General features: G+C 51.6%; 3 protein-coding genes across 3 annotated transcripts; 1 reads left to right on the forward strand and 2 right to left on the reverse strand.

The window, feature by feature from the left end:
• Positions 1–57: 57 nt before the first annotated feature.
• Positions 58–8,105, forward strand: ALDH9A1 (aldehyde dehydrogenase 9 family member A1). Its single transcript, XM_066555232.1, has 11 exons — positions 58–257; positions 880–1,025; positions 2,130–2,259; positions 2,563–2,697; positions 3,153–3,349; positions 4,120–4,260; positions 4,927–5,115; positions 6,043–6,130; positions 6,440–6,581; positions 7,066–7,178; positions 7,282–8,105. Exons 1-11 carry the CDS (start codon positions 65–67, stop codon positions 7,374–7,376), a joined length of 1,569 nt encoding a protein of 522 aa, XP_066411329.1. The 5' UTR covers positions 58–64; the 3' UTR covers positions 7,377–8,105.
• Positions 8,106–8,313: 208 nt separating this feature from the next.
• Positions 8,314–13,877, reverse strand: MGST3 (microsomal glutathione S-transferase 3). The gene is made up of 6 exons (XM_066555235.1): positions 13,746–13,877; positions 11,443–11,566; positions 10,259–10,332; positions 9,582–9,639; positions 8,818–8,890; positions 8,314–8,529 (listed from the first exon to the last, which is right to left on the reverse strand). Exons 2-6 carry the CDS (start codon positions 11,557–11,559, stop codon positions 8,414–8,416), a joined length of 438 nt encoding a protein of 145 aa, XP_066411332.1. The 5' UTR covers positions 11,560–11,566; positions 13,746–13,877; the 3' UTR covers positions 8,314–8,413.
• Positions 13,878–15,620: 1,743 nt separating this feature from the next.
• LRRC52 (leucine rich repeat containing 52) lies at positions 15,621–18,616 on the reverse strand. The gene is made up of 2 exons (XM_066556161.1): positions 17,819–18,616; positions 15,621–15,880 (listed from the first exon to the last, which is right to left on the reverse strand). The coding sequence occupies exons 1-2, from the start codon at positions 18,435–18,437 to the stop codon at positions 15,621–15,623; spliced, it is 879 nt and encodes a 292-aa protein (XP_066412258.1). The 5' UTR covers positions 18,438–18,616.
• Positions 18,617–19,526: the final 910 nt, after the last annotated feature.

The following is a 19,526-nucleotide window of genomic DNA, read 5'->3' on the forward strand; positions in this document are numbered from 1 at the left end:
GGTGAAAAGGCGTCTGAGGGAGAGGCGGCGCCTCTCGGCCGCGGCGCCTCACGGGATCCCGCCGATGTTGGCACAGTCCCGGCTCCCGAGCCTCCTCCTCCAGCTCCCCCGGCTGCGCTCAGTCGCTCCCGGCCTCGCCAGCATGAGCTCCGCCACCGGCACCCTCACCGTGCAGCAGCCCCTCAACTACCGCGCGGGAGCCCGCGTCCAGCCCGCCGACGGCGGGCAGCTGGAGGAGGTGTTCGAGCCGGCCACAGGTACCGACCGGGGAAAGCTCCGCGGGCTGGGAGAGCTCTGTGCCTGCAGGGCCCGGTGTCCTCGGCTTTCACCCGGGTGTCACATATGCGATGTCCGGCTGCCCCTCAGCCGCCCTGCTGTAGTGGCTGAGCTCTGCCTCAGTGTTTGGCCATCGCCGTTCTTCGCGCAGAAATCAGCTTTCCCTCTGTCACTGCCCGATTTTGGCAAGCCCCCCCCGATTTAAATATCTCTGTAGTTATGTAATTGTAGTTATCAGTGTGTAGCGTTCAGCAGAATCGTTTCTAAGTGTTTAACCCTCTTGGGGAATGTGTAACGAGAGTCTTGAAGAGGGTGGTAGAAGTGTAACAAACTCAACTGGAAAAGCCAGGGATTTTGTAGCAACTGCAGGTAATTAGTAACCAGAACACGACTGTGGGGAAATTCAGCTCTTTTAATTGGAACCAGCAGAATTGCAGCACCTCTTCTCTGGCTGATTACAAATCAGTGGGTTTCAGTGGGAAATCCTGTGCCTGGTATAGGTGGCTTGACTGAAGTATGTGGGGTCTGGTGCAAATAAGCCACGTTCTGTGCCCCTTTTCTGAGATTTCCATCTCATTTATTCCCTGTTCAAAACGTGCCCAGGTCGTGTGCTGTGCAAGCTGCCCTGCTCTGGGGAGAAGGAAGTTGATCTGGCTGTGCAGAGTGCAAAAGCTGCCTTTAAAATATGGAGTCAGATGTCAGGCATGGAGCGGTGCCGAGTGATGCTGGAGGCTGCCAGAATTATTCGGGTATGTTGGGGGGCAAACAGGGGTGGTTCTGTCTCTGAGCTTCCCTGTGGGTTATTGTGGCTCCTGGGGGCTTCAGCAGGACTTGCAGAGCTCCAGGAGTTGCTCAGGAGTTAAAGCCCACCTTTGGCCAGAAGAGACAGAAGGCTGTCTCAGGCAGGGCTTTGCTCTTATCACTGGAGTCAGCATCCGTGCCTGCAGCTTTGGCCTTATCACTGGATTCAAGGCCAGTGTGTGCTTTCTCAGCTGAATTCTGTTAGACAGCATAAAACTGAAGCGACCCATTTGGCATCTTGCAGGCTTTGTGGTTCTTTTAACAGCTCCAAAGATTAAATTTCACTGCATGCAGTTTCAAAGCTGAAATTGCATAACTGGCATGGCTGAACTTTTGGCTTGTCGGAGGCTGTTGTTACATGACTGGAATGTGTCCTGGCAATAAGAGAAAGTAGGAGTACTGGTTTTTATCTGTCAGATAATACACATGGGGAGGATGCACATAAGTGAGGTTTAACACAGACTCCTTTCCAAGATAACAGGTCCTTGAGCATCAATCTCCATCAAGTTAATCTCCATTAAGTTCTTACACATCTGTAAGAACCCAGACTTTCCCCAGTGTGTATAAGTCATGAGAAAACTTTCCTTTATGGCAAACTTTTGCTTTTTCCAGACTTCCAGAGCAGGGTGATGTTTCTGCCTGGGAGATGGACTGTTAAAGGATGCTTCCCAGTTGCATTGCTTTGTCCCTCTTCACTGGCCTCTGGTTCCATCCTGATCTTGCTGTTTGCTCTTCCCAGTTCAGTTCTGCGAATTCTATCATTGTTTGCCAGCCAGCTTCTAAGTTCATGTTTGTTCATCTTTTAGATAAACAGGGATGTTAAACAAGACTGGACCAGCAGTGAACCCCTGCAGCTTTCCCTTTGACATTGCCCTGCACTCATCACCATGGGGACACTGATAAACAGCAGTTGGGAATGTCCCTTTTGGAGATGACCGTTTCTCATGGCAGGATCTTGTTTGGGGTTTGTGTGCTCGTGAAGCAGCTGTCTCCTTGTGGGGTTCTGCTCCAGGCTTCTCTAACATGTTGTCTCTGTCCTGTGCTGCTCACAGGAGCAGAGGGAGGAAATTGCCACCATGGAGACCATCAACAATGGGAAATCCATCTTTGAGGCCAGAGTGGACATCGACATATCCTGGCAGTGCCTGGAGTATTACGCAGGGCTGGCAGGATCTCTGGCGGGTGAGGAGTTACTGCAGTTTGCTCTTTGCTCTCTGTCCCACCTTCCCTGGTAACTCCAGTGGCACAAAGCCATCTTTGCTGCTGATTTCCCTGAGAGATGGGCCATTCCTGAAGACCTTGGAAGGGCTCTGAGAGGTCTCTGCCCAATGCTGCCATGCTCTGTGGGCACTCACTCACCTTCTGTGAGCTTGTTGGGGTACAACTGTGTCTCTGCTCCCAGGCAAAGCCAGACCTGACCCCTGGGGGCTCTGACAGACAAGAAGGGACTTTGCTCTTTTCTACCCTCTGGCTGTTTCTTTGCAGGTGAACACATCCAGCTTCCCGGGGGATCCTTTGGGTACACTCGGAGAGAGCCCCTTGGGGTGTGTGTTGGCATTGGAGCCTGGAATTACCCTTTCCAGATTGCCTGCTGGAAGTCTGGCCCAGCCTTGGCTTGTGGTAATGGAGCCTTCCTGCCCACCCCAGTGTCTCTTCAAAGCCAAGTGATCCTGTGGGGCACAGTGATCTCTGGGATGGATTCTACAATTACCTTGAAGTGTTGAAGGATTAGCAGAATGTTCAGGCTGTTACTCTGGCAGAAAGGGAAGGGAAATGGAAGGAGGAAGATGTCAGATGTTGAGAGGTTAGGAGTGAATCCAGAAAAGCACAATAGCTTGGCTTTGTACCAGATGGGGAAGGTCTCTGGAAATGTCTGCAGGGCAAGACCAGCAGCCCCATCTCCCCCAGCCTCTCCCCAGCAGCAGTGATCAACTAAAAGTGTTTCCTTCTTTTTTGGGGGAAACTTCTGGGCTCTGTTGAGACAAACTCACAGTGTGGGGTGGGGATTGTTTTTGTTTCTTCCCTGAAGCAGTTTGGGTGTTAACCCCACCTTGCCTGTGTCTGGGTTCCCTTAGGCAATGCGATGGTCTTCAAGCCTTCACCCTTCACCCCTATTTCTGTGGTGAGGTTGGCAGAGATCTTCACAGAGGCTGGAGTGCCCAAGGGGCTCTTCAACGTGGTGCAGGGTGGGGCTGCCACGGGCCAGCTCCTCTGCCAGCACCCAGATGTGGCCAAAATCTCTTTCACTGGCAGTGTGCCAACTGGCATGAAGGTAAAGACACCTTGAGACAAGGCTTGTATCAACTCCAATCAATCTGTAGTTGATACCTCCTTGAGCTTTTCTGCACGGGGCTTGTGAGTGTGGCATCATTTTTGGGGCTGGGCAAGGAGCTTGCAGCACATACAGGGTCATGCTGGGGATCCAGTTAACCTGCTGGGCATGAGCTTGGCAGAGAAACCCCTTGGACAGCTTCACTTGCTTGGCCCCTGGTTGCAGTGAAGTCTCTGAACTGCTCAGGTGGGTGTTGATGTTGGGAGGAGAGTACATGAAACAGCAGCACTACAAAAATGTGGTTCTGGCTGCTATAAAGCACTAAAGCTGCATGCACCCTACTGTTTTTTAAGCAAGGGGATAGTTTCTGTGAGTTTCTTACCCTCAATTCATTATTCCAAAATTAAAGAAAGACTTTTGGGAATAAACTGTGAGCTGAAGGAGGGGAAATGTCCCATGAATATTCCCTACATTTGTGTACCTGTGGGTTGCAGTGACAGATGGCAGCTACAGCTGCCTGCAGCTTACACTGAGCACGAGACTTCCTGCAAATGCCTCTCCAGGCTTTGTTGGCTTTATCTGTAAAAAAACAACCCCCAAACCATCTGAGGCTGTCCTCAGTCTGAACTCACCACATCTAGGGGAGCCCATCTTGCCCTTTGTGCTGCTTCTCTTGTTGGTGAATGGTCCTTTGGGTCTCTCTTGCCTCTCCCCCCCAGCCTCCTCTTGGCCAGTGGATCACTTGTCTCTTGTGTCCTTGTTCCCCTCAGATCATGGAGATGGCAGCTAAAGGGATAAAGCCAGTCACCCTGGAGCTGGGGGGCAAATCCCCCCTTATCATCTTCTCAGATGCTGACCTGGAGAATGCTGTGAAGGGAGCCCTCATGGCCAACTTCCTGACTCAGGGCGAGGTGTGTGGGAGTGGGGCCAGCCTGTGACCTCCTGTAAGTGAGGGATGCCCTGGGGCTCCCATCCTGCCACACCTTTCCTGGGGCACTGTCAGAAGGGATGCCCTGGAAGGAGCCTGAGCAATGTCCCAGCAGTGTGCCTTAGCCACGGGACACACTTAGCCAGTGTCCTGTCCTTCCCTGGCACTAAGCAGCCAGCTCAGCACAGCTGCTCCTGTGCCCTGGGCACCAGTCTGGCACTCACAGCTCAGGAGAAGCTGTGCTGGTGTCCCCTGGAGGGGCAGCAGGCTCCAGCCTGGTGTGCTGAGCCTGAGAACAGGCTTCTGTCCTTCCCAAATTTGGGATCTCCACCCGTGCTGCAGGTTTTGTGTAATCCTGTTGGCAAATTTGCTCAGCTGGGTCATTTCTAGGAATTCAGGAGTCAGCTCAAGGTCTCTGCTGCTGGTGACCTGATACGTTTTTGCCACCTGGTGGCATCAGAACCACGGTGTCCAGCAAGGACTGTTCAGTGCAGTCACAGCCCCAGGGTATCTCCTTGTGTTCCTTGTCCCCAGGGACAAATTAGCAGTTGCAGCAGCTATGGAGGGGCTTTTCCAAGAGCAGGACCCAAGCAGGGAAGGACTGTGGAGTGCTGTGTTTCTATTCTGAGCTGCCTGTCCTGTGTCCCAGGTGTGCTGCAATGGCACCAGGGTGTTTGTGGAGAGGAAGATCCTGGATACCTTCACAAAGGAGGTGGTGAAACGCACCCAGAAGATCAAAATTGGAGACCCTCTTCTGGAGGACACGCGGATGGGAGCCCTCATCAACCGGCCCCACCTGAATCGTGTGCAGGGCTTTATCAAGCAGGCCAAGGAGCAGGTGAGATTGTGATGCTGCCTTGTGCCTGCCCTGAAATGTCTCTCCTGTTGGACAAACACACTGCCAGCTGGCCTCCTGCCCTGTGCCTTCCCAGTTAAGCTGGTTTTTTTTGGTTGTTTTTGGTTTACTCAGTGGGTGTGTTGGACCACTAGACACAGAAGTCTGTGGGATCTGATGGGATGCATCCCTGGGTCCTCAGAGAATTGGCTGATGTAGTTGCTGTGCTGTTTTCCATGATACTTGAGAAGTCATGGCAGTCAGGTGAAGTCCCAAGTGACTGGAAAAGGAAAAACACTCATTTTCTAAAAGGGTGGTGGACAAGAGCCTGGGAATTACAGACCCATCAGCCTCACTGCTGTGACTGTGCAAAGATGATGGAACAGACCCTCCTGGAGTTGTGTTAAGGCACATGGAGGACAGGGAGGTGATTTGAGCCCAGTACAGGGTGCTGCACCTGGGTCAGAGCAACCCCTGCTACCAATCCAGGCTGGGGGATGAGCAGATGGAGCAGCCCTGCAAGGAAGGACTTGGGAGCGCTGGTGGATGAGAGGCTGGACATGCCCCAGCCATGTGTGCTGGCACCAAGAAACCCCCAGTGCCCTGGGCTGCATCCAAAGCAGTGTGGGCAGCAGGTGAGGGGGAGTTCTGCCCCTCTGACCTGCTCTGCTGAGACACCACTTCAAGCTCTGGAATCCTCAGCACAGGAAAAACACAAGAGGAAAGGCTGAGAGTTGGGGTGGTTTAGCTTGGAGGGCAGAAGGCTCTGGGGACAGCTGATTGCAGGATTTCAGTACATAACAGAGACTTAAAGAAAGATGGGGACAAATGTTTGAGCAGAGCCTGCTGGGATAGGCCAAGGGGCAGCCAGAGCTGGGCAGGATGCTCCTGGATGTGCCTGCATCCCTTCCTCTCTTGGCTCTTTTGCAGGGGGCAGAGGTGCTGTGTGGTGGGGACCTGTACGTGCCAGACGACCCGAAGCTGAAGAATGGCTACTACATGCGGCCCTGTGTGTTAGGTAGGCTCCATCTCAGCCATGGCACCGTGGATGCTGTGGGATTTCTCCTGAGAAATGAGTTCAGCTTTGTTACCTGGCTCTGTGATGGCCCCAGCATGGATGGACACTTGCATGGGGGTCTTAGAGAGAGCTGAGGCTTCCAAGAACTGCATCCAGGGAAATCTGTGCTGTTGGTGCTTTTGAGGTGCAGGGTGTGCCTGGCTGCTCTGCCATGCTGGGGGCTGTCTCCAAGGCTGTGTGGGTTGCTGAGTGCACAGGCTGTGCTGCTGCTCTTCCTCCTGAAGCACTTGTGCTCTGCCACGCTTCCAGGGAACTGCAAGGATGACATGACGTGTGTGAAGGAAGAGATCTTTGGGCCTGTCATGGCCATCCTGCCCTTTGACACGGAGGAGGAGGTTCTGGAGAGAGCCAACGCCACTAAATTTGGCCTGGCAGGTGGTGTCTTCACCAGGTATGATGGGCAGTGTTGTGGAATCATTCTGGGGACTGAAATACTGCAGTGATTTGCTGCTCCTCTTGCAGTGCCTGGGCATGGGTATCCTCTTTCAGAAAAGCTGAGGCAAGGGATTGCCAAAAGGGAAATCTGTAAATGACTGCACATCTCCCATTTTTCCCCCAAGTGTTGGGTGGCCCAGCTGTCCCTTGGGTTCCTCCCAGCCTGGCTTGGCCTGCTGCCTGCCTTCCTGCCCCTCCAGGATGCACCAGGAGCCTGCTGTGCTGCTGTTGGCTGCTTGCCCCACTCTGTATTGCTGTATTGTCCTGCCCTCTGGAACTGAATGCACTTGGAGCATCCTTGGGAATTGGTGCTGCCTCCTTTGAGCAGGCAAAGGCAGAGTAGGGCTGGTTGGACTCCAAAAAGCCCTGCTGGCCTTTCTCCAGTGGGTGTTGCCTGGCAGGGAAGGAGGGAGTCCAGCTGAATTGCCCTTTTCCTGCAGGGATATCCAGAAGGCTCACAGGGTAGTGGCTGCTCTCAAGGCTGGGATGTGCTTCATCAACAACTACAACGTCAGCCCAGTGGAGCTGCCTTTTGGGGGATACAAGTCCTCAGGTGAGCTCTGTGTGACCTCCCCTGGTACCTGCCAGCTCCAGGGGCTGCAAGTGGCCACTGGCACTGCCTGGAGCTGTGTCCTCACTGCAGCTCTTCCCTGCAGGATTTGGCAGGGAGAACGGCCGGGCAGCCATCGAGTACTACTCGCAGCTGAAGACTGTCTGTGTGGAGATGGGGGATGTGGAGTCTGTGTTCTAGTGCCTCTGGGGCCTGCTCAGGGCAGCATCAGGCAGCTCTTTGCTGCCAGCCAGAGATGTGGATCATGTACACAGCAATAAAGTTCCCTATAGTTGTCAGTGCCTGGGGGGAAGCTGAGCTGGAGCAGCGTTCAGCCACCCTGCTCCTGCAGGGGGAGGGTTGGACACACAGGGCTCAGCTCTGGTGGACAGGGGGAAGCTCAGAGCAGGAGGCACCAATCTGGCTTTTGGCAGCAGCTCCTGCAGGCACAGAGGTGTTACCAGAGGCTTCCAGGCTGAGTGCCTTCATTGCCATTGCCTTCCACCCTCCATCAGCTTCACTTCTGGCTTAGGACCCTACTCGATGCAGCTATGAGCTCTTGGACACACTTATACCCTGTAACTATCCTGACTGACCCTGTCTGTTCTGTAACCACGTAAAAGCCTTAAATGCATCATTGTTTATTCCCTCTAGACCCTTGGTAACCTCAACTTTTGGTTTTTTCTATCTGTCCCTTACAAGTGGGACACAACATTGTGGGGAGGGTTGGCTGATGCTGCCTGGGCCAGGCCTGGCCCTGAGAATCACCTCCACACAAGAGTGGTGGTGAGCTCCAGCACAGAATAGTGAAAGCTATCTCACTTCCTTCCTGTAAACTTACTGTTCTTTATACACATGATGAAGCAACAATTTCAATTGTTTTCTTATGTCTTTTTTTAGCAATCAAATAAATACTTACTCTGGAACAAATTCTCAGTGTGACATTAATTGAGGGATCCAGAAATGGGGTTGTTGCTGTATGAGTTAAATGAGCTGCAAGGTGGCTTTTTGATCACTAAAATCATAAAAGCTAGAAGGAACATCTCTGCCTGACAGACAGATTTCTGTAGTCCTACAAAACCAGAGTAGTTCTAGCATTCTGCAGAGCTTCTTAAGAAAACCCTCTGTAACTTTAGAATGAAAATACAGAATGGACAACTTCCTTTTATTGAGAAAGAAAAGGAAAAAAAAACCGCAGGAAGCCAAGTGTTGTAAAAGAAAACAGAAGAAAAGTCCCTTTAGCCTCTGCAGATGAGCTGGCAGCCCAGCTGCTCATAGGCTGCATAGACAGCTGTGCCCACCAGCCCAAGGAGTGCCACGGAAGCAAAGGCCCCTCTCCTTCGGTTTTTGGGTTCTGGAAAAAGAAATCAGAATTTGTCAGTTCACTGAAAGACTAGCCCAGCCTGGAGATTGAAGAGGGAGCAGGAACTAAAGGGAAATCCCCAGGGCAAAACAGCTCAGGCCTCTTAGGGTAGGCATTCCTGCTGGAGGAGAGCTCTTCCCAAGAGCAGGAAGAGCATGCTGCAGTGTTGGCAGCCTGTAGATCTGCACCCTTTCCTCCACACCTGGCTGGGAGCAAACTCCTGAGGTCACTGTAGGAGACCTGAGTGTCAACAGTGTGTGCTGCAGGGCACAGTCCTACCTCCCGTGTAGTAGCCATAGGCATAGATGAGCCTCCCAAGGATCCAGGTCATGCCAAGCCCTGCGGCCACTCTCTGCAGAGAAAGGAGAAGCATTAAAAGGCTTTGGAGTCTTGAGCAAAGTTGTGCAGGCAACCAGGTGTTCAATCTCATTTCACCCCTGGCCACTTCAGTGAGCCACAGCAAGGAGCAGGATGGTGGAGGCAGCTGCTGCTCCAAGACCTGCTCCACTGCCTCCAGCAGGTGTTCCAAACTTCCACCTTGACTCTTCATTTAGAGCTCACTCCAGTGTGGCTCCCATTTGCTACGCTGCTTCCTTCCCTTTTGGAAAAGGAGTCTGTCTTCAGGAAAGACCTAATTTGTCTTTTGATGGCAAAGACAGAGCTACTGGATTTGGCCTCTCCCATGTGCCTGTCTCCTCCCAAGATGTCTGCATCTCTCAGTTAAAAATAACCCAAGCTCTTGTTGACTTCTTTTGGCAGAGCTTGGAAAAACTGGGCTGAAGGGATTCTTCCCACTCAGTGACTGGAGGCTGCAAATGCTTTGCTTTGTCTAACAAGGCACCTTTAGGGGAAGGGCTCTAACAGCTCAAACAGCAGTAATGAGTTTATTACTTGTGATTCTCCTGCAGAAGGCCTTCTACAACTAAATTTTAAGAAGGGGCACTGCTGTTAAGTGTGATGTGGCTACTGAAGGGGCTGTCCTGGCCTCCTGCCCCCCACCTTGCCCAGGTCAGGGAGCCAGAGCAGAGTCCTGCATCACTTACCGGGTGGTAGACTCCACCAGTGCCTAAAAAGAACAGGAAGGCAGGGTAACTTTCCAATCTGAAAATAAAAGTGAGGAGGTTGTGTTTGTGCTCAGGTTGCTTACAAAGACAAAACTCCAGAAGGGCAGAAACTGCAAACATTCCCTGCCAAGGGCATTTCGGGCTCATCACGAGTCTCTGTGCTCAGTGCTGTGGCTGAGGAAAGAAGAGATCTGAGCACACACAGTTTTAGGGGCTCCTCCCAGCCTGTGCCTCTCTCCCAGGACACCCACCCACCCTCTCCATTTTGTTCTCTGAGCCACTCTAAACATTCCCCAGGAGTTGTGCTTCCCAGCACCCCTCTGATGTGCTGCTGCAACCTGTCCATAGGAGCTGGGTGGACTTGGGCCTCTCCCCAGGGAGACCTGGGCAGCACAACAAATCAGAACCTTCTGGAAACAGGATTCCTCACATCTTAACATCTACCCATGGAAGCAAACTGGTGGGAACTGGGGAAGAGGAGACAGCTTCATGGCACCATCCCACAGTTTAATGCATGGAAAGGAGCCAGCACAGCCTTCCTGCTAAGCTCTGCAGGCTGAGCCTGGACCAAAGCAGAGGCAGCAGCACCTCTGGGGCTCTGGGCCCTACCCCCAGCCCTGTGTGTTCCCAGGCCCCTGTTGAAAGGTGTCACTCACGTGTTCTGGTGCGCACGCTGGATGCAGTTGAACATCTGCCCGTTTTCAGGGTCCGTGCTGTACATGGTTGGGTACTGCCAAACAATAAACCAGCACCAAAGCATCAGCAAGGGAGGCCTGCAGCTCCTCTCCCCAGGAGCCCAGAGCTGCATGGGTGCTTGCAACACCAGCCTGCAATGGCAGCTTAGAGCCTGTGCCTGCCCTGGGGCCTACAAAGCTCTGTTCAAGGTCACAGCCTTCCTGGAGCTGCTGCTGGCTGCAGAGGCTTCCCCAGGCCTCAAATGCAGCCCTCTGTGCACCACTGCCTTCCTGGAGAGGCTTCCCCAGGCCTCAAATGCAGCCCTCTGTGCACCACTGCCTTCCTGGAGAGGCTTCCCCAGGCCTCAAATGCAGCCCTCTGTGCATCACTGCCTTCCTGGAGAGGCTTCCCCAGGCCTCAAATCCAGCCCTCTGTGCACCACTGCCTTCCTGGAGCTGCTGCTGGCTGCAGAGGCTTCCCCAGGCCTCAAATCCAGCCCTCTGTGCACCACTGCCTTCCTGGAGCTGCTGCTGGCTGCAGAGGCTTCCCCAGGCCTCAAATGCAGCCCTCTGTGCACCACACACACTGGCTCCACTTGCTCCAATCCTGACTTGATGCAGCAGGAATGGGATCAGCCCAACAGGCAGCTGGAGCTGCCCTCGTGCTCACCCCTGCTCGTCACTTCCATGAGTGAGGTGGTGAAAGAGCAAAGGAGCAGTGGTTTGTGCTGAAGCCAAGTGGCACAGCAGCCACTGCATGCCACGGTCCTGACTCACAGCTGTCCCCACCCAGCCCACAGCTCTGCCTGCCATAATGGCTCCCCAACAGATGCTGAGGGAAGGTCACTTGAAAGATTTGTGACAGCGCTCACATGCTCCCCCCAGGTCTGAGAAACCTTCCTGTCACTTTTGTGCCACTACAACCCCTTTCCCTCCAGTGCTGCATCAAGTCTTATTTGCAGGGAAAAAGGGCTGAGCAGTTTCTTGCCCATCAGTGCTGCCAAGCTCTTTCAGCTTGATGCCCCAAATCCCAAGCTGTGTTATGCCTTCTGGAGAGCCCTTAGCAGCTCCATCCCTTCTACATCTGTGTGGTGGGGCAGGAGCTGTCAGCAAGTCACCCCAAACTGATCAAGGTGGCAGCAAGCTTGCCATGCCCGAGCACTCACCTCCACACGGTACCTCTTGCGGGCATTGCTCACGTTGATGGCGAGGTGTGTGACCATGACAAAGCTGGCAGCCCCAGTCAGAATGACGTAGCCATACTCCTTGGAGAGAACAGCCATCGTGGTGCTGCCAGAGAAAGGGAGCCTGTGAATGCTTGGGGAAGTGGCACCACGTGAAATACGTGCATGGAAGAGTTGCTGGGCTTGGACTCCAAGAGCTACCAGCACAGGGAACTGGCTGAAGGAACTTATACCTTTTGTACCTTTCTGTACTTGCACAAATCAGGAATTCTCTGCATAGTTCCTGTCAAGCAAGGCTTAAAATCACCTAAGCATTGGTGGGAAATGGTGTCTGGAGAACCTTAGTGCAGCCTGGGCAGAAACTCATAGGCCTTTTCAGCCCCAGAGCTAGGGCCACCACATGAAGTCAGTTTATTTCCAACCTGTTCCCTAAAGAGAGATGTTTCTTCATGCACTGGGAACCACACCTGTGGAACTCCTTGCCAAGGGACATTGTGAGTGCAGGCACTTCGCATAAATTCAACAGGAAACTGGGCAAGTTCTGGGAGTAAAAGGTAAGTTGGGAGTTAGAACAGAACCTGGCTCAGAAATCCCCTGAGCTGGAAGGAGCTGGCCTACAACAATGATTAATTATATTTATATTATATTTATATGAGGTCATCCTCATATAAAATACTAATAGAACCCAGCACTTCAGCAATGATAACTGAACCCATCTGGGTAGAGCCACTGGCCAGATGACTGATGCTCAGCCCTGCAGCTCCCAGGAAGCCTCTCAGAGTCACAAACTGGTGAACAGCTCCAACAACACACAGCTACTGGCATTTACAGACATCTGCCCCAGCGGCCAGGGGACACCAGGGCCTGTGTGGCTTTTGTTTAATGGTTCTGTGCTCCCTCATGCAGGCCTGAGACAGAAGCATGGGGCAGAAGGTGCACCCTGCAGCCTCTGCCATGCTGCCCTACATTCCACATTTTCACTCTTTCCTGCTCAGCCTGCTCTACTCCACACAGAGCACTCCAGCTCCCTCCCTGCTGCCAGAGAGCACAAGGGCCCTTCCCCACAACCATCTTGCACAACCCCAAACCTCAGATGCCTGTCTGGGTGAGCCTGGAGGGTGCTGCATGACACAGCCCAGCAAAAGACAGCAGAGACCTCCCTAGAGCACGGAGATAATTCTCCCAACCAAACCCCAGCTGGTGCCTGTCTCCAGATGGTGCCTCCACGATGTAGTGAGGTTTTGGTGCCTCCCTGCACTGACCCACCAGCACAATCTGTCAGTGTGGGGAAAAAAAAACAGGGCACCTCAGGGAACTGCTGCAAAGTCTTCCTCTTGCACCCCCCCCCCCCCAAGGGATTTTTGGGGACTAGAGGGTTTTATTTCTCATTTGCAAAGGATTATCATCGATGGAGCAAGGTGAAGACAAGAGCTGGCTCTGTCCACAGGAAGTGAGGTAAACAATTATCAGTAAGAATATTAAAACCCTGAAGTAATGAAGAAAAGCCAGCTGCATGCACCTGTAATTGAGGTTAGCACCTGACAGGTGATACACTGAAAACAGAACACGTAGAGCAGGTTGGTGGTCACATTTTCCCCTTCAAAATTGCAAGGTTGTTGGAGAACCGGGCATTTTGCCTTCCAGCACGAAGTTATAATCTGGGGGTTTATCTTGGGAGCAAAGAGCACACGGCAAAGCATTAAACCGGGTGTGTCATAAAACTCCTACTTTTACACGACTGATATCGGAGCGTGCCTCAAGCCTTTGCTCCCGTAATTTAGTGCCATATAAATCACTTCAAAGTCACCAGGAACTCCCACGGTCCTTTCCGGATTGTGGTGCCCGGAGCGTTTCAGCAACTTTTGCCCGCAGCCGCAAGGCCTTTGCTGTCACGGTGCACAAAACTCAATTTCTCCCTTTTCACCCTGCGATGTTTCCGTCGGGAGCCACAGACACGAGATTTTGGAGCATGACAGGGCACAGAGCGGCGGGGGAAAAAGGGTCCTTCCCAACTCTGCCACAACACTGCCGCTGCTGTGAGTCAGCAAAGCGCCTTAAGGCTCCTCGAACAGCCCCACGCGTGGATTCGGACTGCATTAGCCGGCGTAAGCTCAGCCCTTCGAGCCGGCAGAGCGACAAACGGGGGCCGGGCCGAGCCCTGCTCGGCCTGCTCGTCCCGCTGCCCCCTTCCCCCGCAGCCTCCCCCGGCTGGGAGGCGTCCAGGGCGTTTTCCCTGAGGATAAGCTGCCCCTGGGCGCACCCCCTGCCCCCCGGCCCGCACTCACCCTCGGCGCGGCGCGGAGCAGCGGCGGGACGGAGCCGCGATGCGGAGGGAGCCGGGGCGGGGGCGGTGCCGGGCCCGTCCCCTCAGCAGCAGCGCCCGCGGGCGGGGCCCGCGCTCGGCCCGGCGCGCTCGGCCTCGTGCTGCGAGGGCCGAGGGGGTGGGGATCGCTGATGAGGGGTTCGCTGTGTCCTCAGCCTGTCCCCCGTACCCTTCCTGCCATTTTACCCATGCGCCGTTTACAGTTTAATAGCTCTGAGCTTGGTAATTCACACCGTGCTTGCTGAAATCTCCTGGTTTCCCCTGTTAGCTCAGCAGACCCTGCAGTGTGTTTCACACGTGGAGTTGCTGTGCTGGGTCATCGTGAAAAATGCGTATTTTACGATTGGTTTTTCGCAAATATTAAAAGGAATATTATATGTGTTCTGTTAGAAAGTTATGCTGCATTAGTTTTCTTAAGTAGTGTGTTAAATATAGCTTTAGGTTATAACAAAATGATAAAATAGAAACTATGCTATGTAAGATATTTTTTTAAAGAAAGGATTCACAGCGAGATAGCAGCCACAGGACACCTGAATCTTTCAGAGAAAGAGAATTTATTGCTCCCTTATCAGAAGAAACGAACTTCTTCCTGCCTTGCTCAGTCATGAAGATGCCATCAGGATTGAGAGGAAGAAGCTGACACTGACCAGACAGAATCCTGTGTTTGAATGGAATTTATGCATTATGGATGAGGTGTATGAATATGCAACAGGTTATTGCTTTTAAGGGTTAATCCTCTGTTAATGTGGGTCCTTTTTGGGCTTATTTTGCCCAGAAAAAGGTACCTGGACTGTCCATAACTCTTTGTTTCTATTGTCTCATATTGTCCTAATCCAAATTATCCAAATTATTATTAATTAAATTATATTGCTATTTTTATAACCATTTTATTATCCTTAAACTTTTAAAATTTTAAAACCAAGTGATTGACATTTTTCACGGTCATGTAAGCAGATACTTCCCTTGGCAATTCCCAGCGCTGGTGGTAACGAGGATCTTGCATCTCCCTGTGGATGTAACTCTGACACTTTGGTATGGACACACAACCCATTTCCGAGAATATTTGGAGAGCGTGTAAGCAATATTTTTACTTTATAAAACATTCCAGTTTGAGGACTGTGTGACACAAAAGCAGAGCTGGACTTTCCAGTTCATACAACGGTGGAGGCACAGGCGGTCTGGCTGCACTGCAGAAGCACAGAGGGTTCTTTTGCTGTCACCAGTGTAATGAGAAAGAAAGGAAGAACCAGTGGGATCCTGGGCTCCTAAAAGTCCTGGTTTTAATCTCTTTGCCTTTCCAAAGCTGGAAGTTCTTGGATTTCCTGGGGCTCTAACAATCCAGTAATTCCCTGGGGCTCCAGCTGTGTAGGCTGATCCCTGTAAGCCCTGCTGGGATTTTTGGCCAGGAAGGGCCTGGTGACCTCCTTGGCTACAGCACAGTGCCAGGACCTCTCCCATATTTCAGTACCTTTTCAAGCCAGTCCTTATGTTCCTACTGTTCTGTGGTCCCAAGGTAGGTTGGAGGTGGAAATGCCTGGCACTGTGCACACCTCTCACACCTGCCCAAAATGAATATTTTGCCAATATCCTGAGTCCCAGTGGTAGAAGACTGGGTAAAGAACAGCAAGTGAAACCAGAGCACAGCAAGTGAAACTGGAGCACAGATACTTCCTTCTCTTGCAGTTTTATTTCACTTACCAAAAAACAAACCCCCAAAAAATAAAACCAACCCAAAAAACCACCACCAACAAAAAAAATCTAGGGTGGGACAACATGGGAAATCAGGCAGGAAGGTCCTGCCTTTAGTTCCCACAATGGGAGCTCAGAAGGGCTGATTCTAAGTGGCTGTGTCTTCCTCTTCCTCCTCCTCCTCTTCCTCTCCCTTTGAGGCATGGGCCTCGTAGATGACAGCACAGACACCGGCCAGCCAGGCTGCCATGGTGCCAGCAAGGAATATGCAGAAGCCAACGAGGCCCAGAAAGACATAATCCTGCTTGTGCAGCTGGGTCAGGCAGCTGAAGTGGAGCTGTGCCTCTGCTGCTGGCATCCTCAGGGCACGCAGCCCTGCTGGGGTGAAGCAGGTGATGTTGTCAGCATCTGCAGAGACATGAGCAGAAGCAGGACTCTCTAGCCTGTATCATCATTTAATGAATAGGAGTGCTGGTAGAAAAATTATGGGAGGCTTGCTAAAGGCCTGAAAAATAGCTGCAGATTTCATGCCCTCCCCCCCCATGGCTTGGGTAAAATCTGACAGCCAAACTCATACCAAACCTGTGCTAAACCCTTGCCAAAGCACAATTCCCAGGTTGCCAGAATATTTTTTGCAGTGTTGGCTCCATAGGATTCTACTGCCCACTGGATTATGCCACTGTGGCAAACTGCTGTCCCTGCCCTCCTCATCTCTGCTGATTGAGCACTTTCATCTTCACATAAGAGCACCTGTTTTTGCTGGTTTTTTTTTAAATCTCAAACACCTTCTGAAGTGATACAGCCTAAATTATGCTGGAATAATGAGGCTGCTGTGGGTTTGACAAGGAGGGTGGTTTGCAGTCAGGCACAGCCTTACCTGCTCTGTGAGGCAACTCATCAATGATTCAGTTCCACTGAAATAACAACCATACCCTGTCATATTGCAATATCTGCAGTGATAAAACAGATGCTGCCTGCTCCCTTTCAAGTTAGTGAAGGATCAATGTGGTGCAGGGTGTGCCCCCAGCCATCCTCTGCAGGTTTTGAGCCCCACAGACACGGTCACTGAGGTGGGGACATCCTGGATGGACAGGATGGAAGAGCCTGAGGGAAAGGGAGCACTGCTCCATGCATGGGATGGAATGGGAGAGTGGTGGAGGGGAATTTTTATTGCATTACACTGTTTTGTATATGGCTGAGTGATGTTGTTCATGTTGATCTTGATACTGGCCCCGAGTAAAACTGAAGAGCTTTTATCTCTCTGTCACCCAAATCCATCCAAACTTGGGCAGCTTTGTGTCAAAACTCTGTTGCACAGATATTTCTGAAGGTCAGGAGCCTTGCTAAAGGCCAGGCTGGGGTCTGCTTGCAGCAGATTCCAGAGCTCTGTCCCAGTATCCCTTTGGCCTGGAACAACCCTCAGTTTAAGGCTGCATTTCCTACTCCTCCCCTCCCCAACAGCCTGCAATGAGCTTTATTCTCCTGTTGCAGGGTTCAGTGGGTTATCTGCAATCTCACTGCTGAGAGCTGTACTTTATTCCACTGTCCCATAATTGCCTGTATGTGGAAAAAGAAACCCTTTATTGTCTAGAAGAAGCTTACTACACCTAATAAAGACCCTGAGACGTCTTTAATTCAGTTCTGTCCTAACACCAGCTTCCAGCTGCCCTTCCCTTTTTTCCCCTTGTGCTCTTTTGTAGCCTTCTCTTATTCAGTGGACAGACTTTCTCAACCAATTTCTCTCTTGCATCTCTCTCTCATCATTGTGCCCTGCACTACTGAAACCAAAGCTTTTCTTGTTCATGTGTGCTGTGCTGTGTCTCTTTCCAGAATGGAAAAGCTAAGTCCATGTGCTGCAGCTGCAAAGCAAAACATCACCCTTGGGACAAGTGTTTTTATGGGAAAGGGAACTGGTGATTGCCCTGCCTCAGCCTCTCCAAGGCCCAGTTATAGAATCTCTCAATATGAAGAGCAACAGCTGACTTTGGGGTGGAGACAAGGCAGGAAATTCACAGCAATGATTTTCCCAGTGCACATCTCCCTGGAGCTGTGTGGGGCTCCTCGTTCTTGGTACTGCAGCCATGGGGTGCTGTGCCCCCAGGAACACCTGAGGCTGGATCCAGGTGTTTTAGGGAAGCAGCAGTGTCCCAGCTGCACACCACACCTCCCCGGCTTAGGATGTGAACAAGAGGGATTTGTCATGTGTGTAACCCAGCTGCGCCATCCCTGGTTTGTGTGACAGCAGAAAATGGCATGCAGTGGCACAGCCCCATGAACTGAACTTTTGGGAAGTCGAACAGAGGGCTCTCTCTGTTCCACACACATCTGTGCTCACACAGCCCTCACCTGGAAAATGCACATCGCTCTCTATCATCCAGGTGATGAAATCCAAAAAGGAACAGTTGCAGTGCCACAGGTTGTCACTGAGCCCCAGAAGCCTCAGGTTGGGCAGGTCCCGGACGGTGCTGGTGTCCAGGAAGGTCAAGCCTGTCCGGCTCACATCCAGGTGCCTCAGCCAGGTGTTGTTGGCAAAAGCATCTTTCTCAATGGCCACAAGGTTGGGATTGTCTGAGATCTTCAGTACCACCAGGCTGAGGAGGTGGGAGAAGGTGCTGAAAGTGACCTGGGAGAGGTTGTTGAAGCTGAGGTCCAGATAGACGAGCCTGGCCACGCCAATGAAAGTGAAATCCAGGTCATCCCCCAAGAGGTTCTTTCTGCAGTCCAGATAGACCAAATCAGCCAGGAAGCTCAGTTCCACTGGTGGCAGGTACGAGACGTTGTTTGCTGCCAGAATCAGCTGCCTGGTGTCCAGAGGGATGTCCACAGGGAACTCCTGCAGCTGCTGCCCGGTGCAGTTCACCTCCAGGTACTGACAGCTACACCTGCTCGGACAGCTGATCCCCTGGGATGCCATCCCCAGAAGGAGCACGAGGCTCAGGGACCGTGGGCTACCTGAAGGGGACATGGTTTGAGACCTTCCAGGCCGCTTAGCCCTTCATGGACTGCAAGCAGTCCTATGGCAGCTGCACTGCCCTCCCAGCCATGCCGAGGAGGTGTCCAGCTCTGTGGCTCACCTGAGCCCTTGGCAGAGTGCCCGGCTGGAAACCGAGCCTGGCTTTTACACGGGCAAGTGTGGAACAGTGGCTGGAGCGCCTCTGTCTCACACTCGGTGCCAGGTGACACCTCCGTGGTGTCAGTGGCTTGCAGAAGCTGCCTGTTTTCGGGGACACTGCTGGGACCTTGGTGGCCTGCTTCCAGCTGGGTGGAGGTGTGGGAAGCTGTGCATGGTGTGGGAGCATCAGAACTTTGTAGGGAGAGCGTGAACAGCCTAAACTTTATCAGAAATGTCGTGAAAAATGCGTCTTTTATGATTGGCTTTTTGCAAATATTAAAATTACTATTATGTTATGAAAGTTATGTTAGAAATTTATGCTGTATTAATTTTCTTAAGTGGTGTGTTAAATATAGTTTTACGATATAACAAAATGTTAAAATAGAAACTATGCTATGTAAGATACTTTTTTCCTAAAGAAAGGACTCGCAGTAAGGCAGCAGCCACAGGACACCTGAATCTTTCAGAGAAAGAGAATTTATTGCTCCATTATCAGAAGAAATTAACTTCTTCCCGCCTCGCTCAGCCATGATGACACCATTAGGATTCAGAGGATTTGACACTGACCAGTCAGAATCCTTTGTTTGAATGGAATTTATACATCATGTATGAGGTGTATGAATATGTAACAGGTTATTGTTTTTAAGGGTTAATCCTCTGTTAACGTGGGTCCTTTTTCGGGCTTATTTTGCCCAGAAAGAGGTACCCAGACTGTGTGTAACTCTTTGTTTCTATTGTCTCATATTGTCCTAATCCAAATTGTCCAAATTATTATTACTACTCTAATTATATTACTATTTTCAGAACCATTTTATTACAATTAAACTTTTAAGATTAAAAAAAAAAAAAATTGGCGTTTTTCACAGTGTCACACTGCAAGGGGTGGTACTGGTTAGGCAAGAGTCCTGTGCAATGCTGGGCTGGCATTGGCTCGAGGTTTTG

Source organism: Molothrus aeneus, chromosome 9, assembly GCF_037042795.1.
Source record: "Molothrus aeneus isolate 106 chromosome 9, BPBGC_Maene_1.0, whole genome shotgun sequence".
Taxonomy (NCBI): domain Eukaryota; kingdom Metazoa; phylum Chordata; class Aves; order Passeriformes; family Icteridae; genus Molothrus; species Molothrus aeneus.

Excerpts from the sequence above, each read along its gene's own strand:
- ALDH9A1 (XM_066555232.1), top strand. The coding sequence starts at position 65 with ATGTTGGCACAGTCCCGGCTCCCGAGCCTCCTCCTCCAGCTCCCCCGG. Across the intron at positions 2,260-2,562 it reads GCTGGCAGGATCTCTGGCGG|GTGAACACATCCAGCTTCCC; the intron begins GTGAGGAGTTAC and ends GTTTCTTTGCAG. Across the intron at positions 2,698-3,152 it reads TGGCCCAGCCTTGGCTTGTG|GCAATGCGATGGTCTTCAAG; the intron begins GTAATGGAGCCT and ends GGGTTCCCTTAG.
- LRRC52 (XM_066556161.1), bottom strand. The coding sequence starts at position 18,437 with ATGTCCCCTTCAGGTAGCCCACGGTCCCTGAGCCTCGTGCTCCTTCTG. Across the intron at positions 15,881-17,818 it reads GAGCGATGTGCATTTTCCAG|ATGCTGACAACATCACCTGC; the intron begins GTGAGGGCTGTG and ends ATGTCTCTGCAG.
- MGST3 (XM_066555235.1), bottom strand. The coding sequence starts at position 11,559 with ATGGCTGTTCTCTCCAAGGAGTATGGCTACGTCATTCTGACTGGGGCT. Across the intron at positions 10,333-11,442 it reads GCAAGAGGTACCGTGTGGAG|TACCCAACCATGTACAGCAC; the intron begins GTGAGTGCTCGG and ends ATTGTTTGGCAG. Across the intron at positions 8,891-9,581 it reads CTGGTGGAGTCTACCACCCG|AGAGTGGCCGCAGGGCTTGG; the intron begins GTAAGTGATGCA and ends CTTTCTCTGCAG.